Source organism: Perognathus longimembris, chromosome 3 (assembly GCF_023159225.1).
Source record: "Perognathus longimembris pacificus isolate PPM17 chromosome 3, ASM2315922v1, whole genome shotgun sequence".
In the NCBI taxonomy this organism is placed as follows: Eukaryota; Metazoa; Chordata; class Mammalia; order Rodentia; family Heteromyidae; genus Perognathus; species Perognathus longimembris.
The window spans coordinates 122,819,902-122,831,308 of record NC_063163.1 but is presented as its reverse complement, the minus strand read 5'-3'; the positions used below and the strand labels follow the sequence as shown (position 1 = coordinate 122,831,308).

Below are 11,407 nucleotides of genomic sequence, written 5' to 3'. Positions count from 1 at the left end.
TGGTCCAAATGCTCATGTTTGCACTCCTAGAGGTGTGGAAAACTATGAAAGAGCTTGAAGAGGTGGCAGATTGGCACTGACTCCTAGCTTTTAGGTGGAACCTGAATGTGAGCATATTCAGGCAAGAAGCTGTAAGTCACCTATTGGTAATATAAAGTTGGTCTCTGGGATTTTCTCATGCATACACATAGGCGTTTTGACATTTTGATCTTTCAGCCTTTGTCTATATCAAAGATGAATAAAGGTTTATAGATACAGAGTACATATAAACATATTATGGGAGATATTAAATACCAGTAACAAATTTCACACAACCACCAAGTAATTTGGTACTAATTTTGCTAATACCAAGTACACTTATGATACTGACAACAGTAAATTAGTGATTGGAAAAAATAGTGGATTTTTATTGTTTGATTTGAGTGTCAGGACAAATCTGAAAGTGAGCATTTCCATTTGAAAAATGCACTTAAATACTTTCAAGTAAAGTTTCTGCAAAAGGTAACTTTGGACATGGACAATGTATGAAGTTTCTTTCCTTTGTTACAGTACATTACATATATGGCTCTTACTACAGAGTCATGTTTATATACCAGCACCAAACTTATAGGTGAACAGCAAAGCAAGATTTTTTTCTACTGGCCTTGAGATTTAATTTAATTCTTGACATGCATTGTGTTCTTTGGTAGACTTATCACTCAGTAGAATTAGGAAAAAATAGTAAACTATTTTGTGAAAAAATTTAAGCATAGTGTTTCTTATCATAAGCTATCTATAGAGAAAAAAGTCTTAGTAGCATAAAGTTACAGTGGGGAGAAACTGGACAAATGGGTGCTTCCTCCCTGAAGCAACTCTTTATAAGGTGTCACTTTGAAACACCCTACTTTTAGTAGTATATAAATAATATCAGCAGTAATTTTTCTTTACTACTTACACTAGAAGGAAAACTGGAGAAAGGGTGTGTTAAATGACTTTGATCTGTTGTACACTAGGCCCATTAGATGATCTCACAAAACACATTCCTTTGTAGCACACTTTATCCCATTTTGATCTTCAGGTGCCAGGGTAAAAGATAGATGTTAGGAACTGGATGCACACTGCTGCACAGTTCAACTCATTGGAGGCAGATCTAAATAGTACGCATGTGGATTTTCCCCCCACAGATGGGCCATAGAGTGGCCCTACAATGAGTCTGTCATAAGCAGCCCCAGTCCTTACACTACAGTCTGGACAGGAGTGGCACACTGTGCAGGGGAGCTTCCCCTCTCTGAGGAAGAAGTTGACCGGTTGGAAATCTCTCTCTGTAATTCCTCTACTTTCTTCTGGAGCTCTGCTCGTTTTGCCAGAAGTTCCTTATATCTGTTATGAATAGGCTCCTACAAGAGGAAAACATAAAATGCAATGGGTATTTTTTTTCCAGTAGCTGGGACCATCTGTGGAAATTAAATTCAGACACAACTGTACCCCACCACTGCTTTTCATTAGCAACATTTTACTATGGACTACAATCTAAGCTACTTTCTTCAGACAGGAACACAAAGAAATTTGCCTAAAGTTAGGTCAGGACAAAACCCAGACGATGACTGCTCCACTATCTTACAACTACTATGAATTAGGGCAGTTAGTGTGTGTGGCTCTTGCCTTCAACCTGTTTGGCTGATGGGGTCTCACTTTTTTGCCTGTTATGCTTCCCACTGTGCAACTGGTGGCAAGCACAAACCTTGCCCAGCTTGTTGAGATAGGGTCTCATTTACTCTTTCTGGCTTTTAACCATAATCTCCAATCTCAGTCTCCCTGGTAGCCAGGATGATGGGCACTCATCACTACAGAGCAGTGGCTCTGTAAAGTCTTGAAAACTTTGGGCTAGCTTCATGCTTATCTCTATATATCTACCTCTGTATATCTAGTTGGCTAGGATTACAGGCATGAGCCACTGGAACCAGGCCAGAGTCAGAAGTTAAAAATATGCACAGATGAGGACCCCTCTCCTCCCATCTAGTACAGCATACCTGGGGTTTCATCCTCGGATTCCACCTTATGTAATATCCCACCCAGAGCTCTAAATGGCGCATGCTGGCTACTGGATAGAGAACGTGATTGGAGTAGCTCCCATAGAGAGGATTGGTGAAGTCTTCTAGCTGGCTGTTGATATAAGACCACAATGACACAGTCCTTTTAGGTAGATTCTGTAGGAAGAAAAAACAGGTAAAGGTTTCTCTACCACAAGCTAAACAGATGAAATTTATAGAGGTATCCTGTGGTCATGAGGAAGAGCAATGGAATTGGACAGTCACATTCTATAAAATACTAAATACCTACCATTCATGCCAATACTTTTTATTGCATGGCCAGACATTGAAGGTATAGCAGTCATTTTTCAAATATACTTGGCATGTTTCATAGCATTTTTACAAGTGTTCCACTACTGAGCTACATTGCTTACCCATGCTTTACAAAAGAATTTAGGTGGGATTGCGGCTAGCCTCAGACCTGGAATCACCCTGCCTCCGTCTCTGGGGTTCCCACGGCGGCACCACACCTACCTCTGTCATTTCAGGGTTTGAATCCTGCACAGTGCTATTATACAACTTTCAACAAAATCCCTGATTTATATGCAGGTGGTATTTTGGGATTTGAGTTGTCCACGGAAAAGTGTGTATTTTTTGCATTTACTTTGAAGGATTTCTATTCTACATGAATAATGGGACAGCAGGGTATTTCTAAGATCCCATATACTTCATTTCTCTTTAGCAGAGATTCCGTCTCATCCAGAATTCAGCCAGTGGTCGGCTGGTACCTTTAGCGGTATGACAGAGGTACTTCAAAATAGACTAGGGCCACATTTATAAAGGAAGGTATTACAGTTTTTTAAGATGAAGTAGTACCTAAAAGTAGTACCAAAGGAGGAATCGTTTGGTTTAAATCTAGCCAACTGCATTCTTGGGAGGGCAAGTGCAGAATGGGGTAGAGCTGGTTCATACATTACCTCTTTTCCTCTTTGCTGTTCACTATTACAGAGAAATGTCCCAAATAAACAGCTGTAAAGGTGGTCCAGAATGGTAATGAGGAAGTATTCATTGAACTCAAAGGCCGTAGGGAACTGCAAGTTGAATAGCACCAACATGTAAATAACACATTAAAAAAAAATCACATCCCTTGTCATGATACACCCTTTGTAATAAATAACCACACTCAAGATTGCATATTTAACCATTATGGCCTAGGCTTGGTTTTGTGGTCCAGAAATCTCCTTTTGCTTTTCTGAAGTGATTTCTCCCATTGTTTGAATGGCCCTCCTGGGGGAGGAGGGTGTCATTCCTATATATGGTTATCTGGTCACCCCAGACTTGCTGAGTCTTGACTTAGGCATAGACTACTACTGTTATATACAGTGTTATTTTGGGATAACTGGGGAATTGCAGACCCCCAAAAGTTGAAGCGTTTCATCAGGCCTATTATTATCTGAAAACTATACAGAAGCTGACATTGACACTTAGAATGCTTGGATTGCTGGTTGAGAAAAAATCCCTACCTTAATAGAGGACAGCATAAATAGCATACAACAGCAGTGAGTAAAAAAAACATTGTTGGTGATACAACAGACTTCTTATACTAGAAGGCAATTTAATGGGCTTTCCCTAACTACTCAGGTGGCACTCCAGAGCTGAATGAAAGAAACAAGTTTTTCATCATCTTGGCAAAACTGTTAGCCCAGTTGTGAAAAAATAACTTGAATCAGTGAACATTTCCTCACAGTGAAAACAAAATAGCCATTACTTTTAGATATACTGATACAAAAAGTTGACAAAATTACTAAGGGCAAAATGTTTTATGTATTCAAAAAAGTACACCAATCCAATGCCTTCAAAAAAAAAAAAACACCTGCCAAGTAGATGATGTACTTCTGCCTATAGTTACAAAGGAAAACGGTCCACCAAAAGTAGACCCTGTTATTCTGGGGCTAATACTCAAAAGTTGATAGGACTTATGTAGCTCAAACCTACTCCAGGAAATATTCAACACTGTTAAACTATTACTGCCCATCTTCCCTCCCAAGCCCAGTACACCAAAGGCATAATTTATAAGAACAATTGCATCCATATATTTAGTACATGTGGAAACCCTTGGATAAATACTTAGCATGCATCTATAGGGCACATTTTTTTACCCCTCTCCCTAATAGACCATTCTTCCAAGTGTTTTTCAGTTACTTCTAGTATCTTTCCAAAAGGCTAAATCCATTAATCTTTGTTCAGATAAACCTACTCATTACAAAGCTTTCAGAAAAACAAGAGCATTTGTCACCTACCTTGTTACGGTTTCTAATTTCTTTTGAGCGGCTAAAATCACACAACTACTTAGCTAACTACTTTACCTTAATAATAAGGAGATCATCCTCTAGATGAGCATATTCAAAATGGAGACAGTTCTCCAGTTACCACCAATGCTCCAAGTAAAATGCTGTAGACCACTGCCTGGCAATAATTAGTACCACCACCACCTGGAAGGAATGCAGGAAGTCACCTACCTGTCTTGTCACTTGCCAGACACAGTCAATAAATTGGAGGAAAACAGGTGATCTGTCCGCATCTGCGTGGTTCTTATCTCCATGGCCAACTCGCTGAAGCACAAAAAGTGAAATATTAGATAGTCCATGTTTTATTAATAGAAATAATACCAACAGAAGGATCAAGAAATTTTTTGTTTAGAAGGATGGTAGGGAAGTAGAAATTTTCACAATTCTGCCAATTAGAAACACATTTGCATTTTCATATATAAACTCCCAGAAACCCAGATTAAAAGGTCTATAGTGGACTGGTCCTCAAAAGTCTAGTCATTATTAGTACTGGAGATGGAGTCTCCTCTTTTGTGTGTTAGCCAGTGAGTGAATGACTCACCTCCACAGGAAAAACCACACAAGCACACCTGACCAGTCTTTCAATCCTGCAGGCATTCACCAAGTTTAGTTCCTGGTTCTTTACTCTTCTGAACACATGATTCAAACAAAATCCCGCTCCTTTGCCCAAAGCAAGAATTCCTTCTCAAATTGTGACCCAGAGACTTAAGCACTTCAAAAATCCTACAGTAGTATTTGCCTTTCCCCACGTTAGCATTTGTAATCATTATTAAAGGTGTTTTAGAAAAGCAATAAAGCAGAAACCTGCCTTCAGCCAGTCAGCAAGTACATGTAGAACTGCTGGCAATTTCTATACTGTACCCTGCCATAGTGATCCCCAACGAAACAGCAAAACTTAACCTTATCAAATCTTGAGACACATATTTAGATCTTGTATGAGGAAGTTTTCATCTGCCATCCTGTGCTGTGTGCAGACACAGGATAAATGTCTTTAATGGAAGGACTTGAAAATGTGAGAAATGTGTTTTTGAGTGACTTACCACATGAAGGACGAGTGTGACACTTTGCACATATATGGTCTTGGGAAGCATAATAGCTGTGATTTAGTCTCAACTGAGTTGAATTTTTATCTTTACTCCCATTTAGTCCTAACTCAAACTTTTAACCCTGTGAACAATGCTACTTTGTATAGCTTCTTTAAGAATAAGAAAGCCTCTATTGTCTTTTTTTTTTTTTCAAGTTGTTGGATAAACTAGCAGTGCTTTATGGCTCTATCACTGTACTGGTTTGTTGAGACGAAGTCTTGTTGTATAACTTAGGCTGGCCTGGAACTTGCATCTTCCTGCCTTAGTCTCCCAAAGGCCTAGCTCCTGTCTGGAGGAGGAATCCCACAGACCTTACTGGATGATGGTAGTTATCAAGGATGAGGTCAGATGCCTGGCCACTAGCCCTGGCTCCAGACTGTAGCCACATTTAGAATATTCTAGTAATTCCAAAACAAGAGCTGTGTAGACTACCTCTCTAAATAAATCATCAATTTTAGATCAGCATTGTCATGTGGCTTACACATGTGACACCTTAACAGTCAAGGTTCTTTACTCACCAGCTGGAATCGATGTCCAAAGCTTAGCCACTCCTTCTCTACAAGGACTTGGAACCCTCGTATGGTTCTGTAGTAGCCATCCAGCATGAGCATGGCCAGGGAGGTGAGCTGAGCTGTGCGGTCCCAGCCGTCGCTGCAGTGCACCACCACTGATGTCTTCCCTGACTCCACCTTGTCAGCAATCCTAAGAGCCCCTGCAAGGATAAGCTGCCAAGCAGAGTTATGAGCATCCTTGCCTTAAAAGTTAATACATCTCAAGGCTTACCAAACCAATACATTCAAATAACTTTTTAGAAACACTGAATTCTAAAGATTCCTATTTCTGAGACTCATCAAACATAATCATGTATTAGCTAAAGTCTAAGTTTCTACTATCCAAGGTAATTTAACCAAACTAGAAGTACCTGAAAGCACTAAGTTGTATGTATTAAATGTGTAGACTAACATGTTTCATATCAAATAGTAAACAGCAAGCACAATACAAATACTGCCTGAACATTTTACTTAGTATCTAAATAGTTTAACCCACTGAGAAATAGGTAGAAACCACTTGCAAAATAACTTTTCTCCCAAGTTCCGAGTGAAAACTAAACAAACACAAAAGCAAAATATCCTTAAGAGTAACTAAGCCAGGCACCAAAGGCTGATGCCTGGGCGATCAGGCTTCTCAGGAGGCTAAGATCCATTCAAGCCCAACCCAGGCAGAAAAGTGATCTGTCTCCAAAACCAACCAGCCTAAAGCAGGGCTGGGGGTGTGGCTCAAGCAAACCTCAGTACCAGCAAGAATAACAAAGTAGTCCCATCCTTATGGATGGCTATCATGACATCTGTATGTCATCATACACAGGACCAGGATTGGAAAGCTCTTGAGAAACCTGAATTTGATCATAACTACAGGCATATTCTGGAAACAGTACTCTGAAGCAACCTCAATCTATGTTTCAGAACCATTTGTGAACAAATGCAAATTCAGACTTAGTAATCACTAACCAAAGGCTTAGTTACAACTGACTGAGAAGAATTATCCAGAGTGGTACCCATTCAATCATTTACTCATAAAGAACTTAAGGATGCCTTCTCACTCTCTGGCCCTCTTGCCCCAGGTGCTGGAGATACACCCCTGGACAGAACTACCTGCTTAATGAAGCTTGCCTCCTTTGTAGTAGGCACAACCACACGCAAACAAGTGGACAGCACACCAGATGTCCATGAATGGGAAGGCTCCAGGAGGGAAAACAAAGTCCTGGCAAAGCTGTTACTATGCAGGAGTGGTTGGAATAGGTAGATCTTTGGACAGTTGGAGAATGCAGAAGCTCTGTGGGTGTGCACGTGTAAGGGCTGGCAGAGTTTGAGAAAGTAGACTGTGTACCGCACACGTCTGGCCCAACTTGTTTCTGTTGGAGCCAAAACTAGCTTCTTGAGAAGCATGGGGACCTGACACTGATAGCTAATAACCTGAACATTTTTGGAATCAAACATTACTTATTTGCATTCCAAATTAAATCTTACAGTTTGGTAGCATGCAGTATAATTTCACATATGGGAAGGAACAAGCCCTGAATTCATAGCATCTGGAGCTGACAACTAAGCTTCTTAAAATGAAAGGTCTATCATTTTCATTAAATCAGTTTCATTTTCAATTCTGTTTTCAGAGAATTTAGACGAAAAGTCCACTCTTGGAATATATTTCTCATTATTTCATAATGTTAACGTGGTTATATAAGCCTATCTATATCCTGGTAGTTTATATATTACTGAAATTTAGGCCATACCTGGAAAGAATATTAAATGGATGGGTGCTTAGGCCTTAGAACATTAAACTAACATGCTAGTGTTCATATGGTGCTTTTTATCCTTCATTTAATTACTATACCTCATTTCTCTGACCAGGTGGTTTTAAGTTCATAAATCATGCAATGAGTATTATTGGGTACCTACTCATACGCAGCAGTGCTTCCCTAACACAGTCTGGATACATATGTTGTATGACATAAAAGCAAATAAATGAAGAGCAGCATTACCTGAGTAAATGGAAAGCGAAATGACAAAATTATAAATAAACACAACCTGGGAAGACTTCATGAAAGAAGTGATATATGGAATCGGAAGGATGGACAGAAATCAGATAAGATGGAAAATGAATACAACAGCACTATGTATCAAAATATAGTAATTCCAATTATCAAAGAAGTCTGATTTCCAGTTTAGAAGGTCCTTTTCACACTGATTTCGATTACAAGAGGCAATATAAACCAATGATAAAGTCCTTGAAAAATAGTAGCATATACACACCTTAATATGTTCTAGCCAATGAGTAGACTCCAAGTTAGACAACCAGTGAGTCTCTTCAATGTTGGGGTACACGATCTCCTTAAGTTTTCGTAATGATTCTCTCATCACATGAATATTATGGATATCCAGAAAAACCAGCTCTGCATTTTGATAGGCATCTTCACTTTCATAACCTCCACCCTTGGCCTGAAAGGAGGGGCACATGATGGGAACCAGTAAGTGACATCACAGCCATTTGATGTGGAAAGCCATTACAAATTATATTCAATACCTAAACAACAAGAAACAATGGCTGGCTCCAGCCACTTAGCAAAACCTGGCTCATGTTCCTTATCAAACTGAAATACACACCCTCATGTGGCTCTTAAAAATACTCAATGCAAATATAGAAACATTTTCAGGAACTAAATTTTCCTATTTCAAATCCCACCAATTAATTTTAAGATCTCTATATCTACAGAGCAGATGAGAAAATATTTGTTTTTCAAAATAAGCTGTAGCTGAAAGAAGAAAAACAATTTTTCTAGACAGTGTTTTTATGTTTTATGAAAAACAATATATACTTGCGCATAAAATTATAATTCTTAGAAACAACTTTGGGTTAGTTGGGAGAACATATACCTACCTGTAAGACCAGCTACTGGAGAGAGAGGTAGAGGCAGGACAATTGTGAGTTCAAGACCAATGTAGGTAAAGTTATCAAGATCTTTTAACTCAAAAACAAAAGTAGGACTGGGGCAATGTTCAAGCAATAGGGCTTGCCTAGCAAACACAAGGCCCGAGGTAGATTTGGCCCCCAGTACCAGAACAAAACATAAAAAAAAAACCTACGCCCACCAACACTTAATAGGTACAGTCTACATAAAGGTAGGAAGCTGGAGGTTGATATGTGAAACACAGTATTTTAAAGGTAAGACAACTACAGAGTTGGAATGCACACTTTGATAATAAAACTATATAAAAATGAGAGGCTGGGAATGTGGTTTAGTGGTAGAGTGCTTGCCTAGCACGGATGAAGCCCTGGGTTCAATTCCTCAGTACCACATAAACAAAAAGCTGGAAGTGGCACTATGGCTCAAGTGGTAGAGTGCTAGTCTTGAGCAAAAAGATGCGTTTTAATTCTTGACATGGGTCATGGTTCCAAGAGCAGTTGTCATATATAATTCACTGGGCTACAAAGGTATTTCCACTATGCAGACAGAAGGGACACACACACATGTGCAAACTAAGAGAGAAGATATCCACGAGGTCCAAAGCCCCAGCCCAGGCACAAGGTCCATGAGACTTATTTCCAATAAGTTACTCAGAAAAAGCTGAAAGTGGTGCTGTGGCTCAAGTGGTAGAATGCTAGCCTTCAGCACGAAGAAGTTCAGGGACAATGCCCAGGCCCTGAGTTCAAGCCCCAGGACCAGCAAAAACCAAACAGATACAAAAAGTCAAGTATGGTGTGAGAATGATTAAAAAAAAAAAAAAAAAAGACTGATGAATCTTACAACCTACCCTACCATCACTTCTGCCTCACATTTCTTTCTCCCTATTCCCTCATCCTGGAAAAGAATCCTAAATTTCATCCCCACTAATTAATAAACAAGCAGGGAGGAGAAAAAGCAATTCTTTGAGTCCTCATTGACAATTATTTCACTTCACGTTTCTATCCATATTAACATGCCTCCTTTAGGAGAGTTTTTAAAATAATGGATGCCTACAACTCACTAGACCCTCAAAAACCTGAGGTTAGGAAAAATTAGGAATGTTCCTCAGAACTTTATTTATTTATTTATTTGTCAAACTGACATACAGAGTGGTTACAGTTTCATACATTAGGCAATGGATACATTTCTTGTACTGTTTGTTACCTCCTCCCTCATTCCCCCTCCCCCTTTCCATTTCCCTCCATGAGTTGTTCCCTCGATTTACACTTAAGTATTGCTTTTATAATCGTTTGTCTTTTTTACCCTGTGTCTCTCGATTTTGGTATTCCCTTTCAGTTTCCTAGTTCTAATACCTGTATACATGGTTTCCAATGTACTCAGATAAGATACAGAGATAGTGCAGGTACACCCACAGAAAAGGGATATAAGAGGATCATCAACAATAGAAGCTACGGTTTCACATCACATGTTGAAAGTACAACAGTGATATAACAGTCGTTTCCATAACATGGAGTTCATTTCACTTAGCATCATCTTATGTGTTCATAAGGGCATAGCTATTGGGCTCTTGTGATCCTCTGCTGTGACTACCCTAAACCTGTGCTAATTATTCCCTATAAATAACCTAAATATCTAACAATAGTTTGGTCTAGTTACCATACTTTAAAATGATATAGTGCTAGTTTTTAAAAAAGCAAATAGAAATTATCCCATTTTGTTTCAAATGTGTGCATGCAAAAACATACAGGTCTGGAACTATAACCAAAGTTGAATGGTTATGTCCCTCTTACAGAGTTTGCAGTGTTTTAAAAATATTTTCTTTTTATGTATCTGCATTACCTAATTCTTTTAATTCATATAATTTTCTGTTTTTAAAGTAACTAACAAGGCTGGGAATATGACCTAGTTAGTGGTACAGTGCTTGCCTAGCATGCATGAAGCCCTGAGTTCGATTCCTCAGCACCACATAAAGAGAAAAAAGCCAGAAGTAGCGCTGTGGCTCAAGTGGTAGAGTGCTAGCCTTGAGCAAAAAGAAGCTAGGGATAGTGAAAAGAAGCTAGGGACAGTGCTCAGGCTCTGAGTTCAAGCCCCAGGACTGGCAAAAAAAACCCACCTAAATAACAAATTCAAAACCACACCCAATAGTGGAACCAAGACAAGAATGTGGATCTACTTGGCTCGTAAAACTACAGTTACAAATCCTCAGGACTGAAAGATATCTTACCTTATTGGCTACAGCATTAACGCTGGGCCGAGCATCAAAAATAAAGATTTTATGCGACTGAGCGTTAGAATCCATGATGGCTTGAAGGTATTTCTCATCCTCCTTGCTTCGCTTTCCACTCACTCCTACCATGGGCTGGCTGCATCGAGTGATTGTGGCTTGACTTTCAGGATGAATCCATGATAAAACCTACAGAGGGAGGAAGGGAAATACACGTTCCTCTGTAATTCCCCAAACCATGATCTGCTTCTCTCACTAGATCCAAAGATTAGCCATAA

At 39.3% G+C, this 11,407-nt stretch overlaps 1 protein-coding gene across 2 annotated transcripts in view; it reads right to left on the bottom strand.

Annotated features, from left to right (window-relative positions):
• Nucleotides 1-385: 385 nt before the first annotated feature.
• Nucleotides 386-11,407, bottom strand: part of Mtmr2 (myotubularin related protein 2) — a 41,086-nt gene continuing 30,064 nt past the window's right edge. For both annotated transcript variants that reach the window (XM_048344058.1, XM_048344059.1), the window contains 7 exons: nt 11,130-11,318; nt 8,253-8,438; nt 5,961-6,167; nt 4,529-4,621; nt 2,987-3,100; nt 2,010-2,186; nt 386-1,376 (listed from right to left, as the gene is read on the bottom strand). In XM_048344058.1, the coding sequence (XP_048200015.1) occupies nt 1,215-1,376; nt 2,010-2,186; nt 2,987-3,100; nt 4,529-4,621; nt 5,961-6,167; nt 8,253-8,438; nt 11,130-11,318 (1,128 nt within the window). In that variant the 3' untranslated portion in view covers nt 386-1,214. The remainder of the gene's footprint in view (nt 1,377-2,009; nt 2,187-2,986; nt 3,101-4,528; nt 4,622-5,960; nt 6,168-8,252; nt 8,439-11,129; nt 11,319-11,407) is intronic.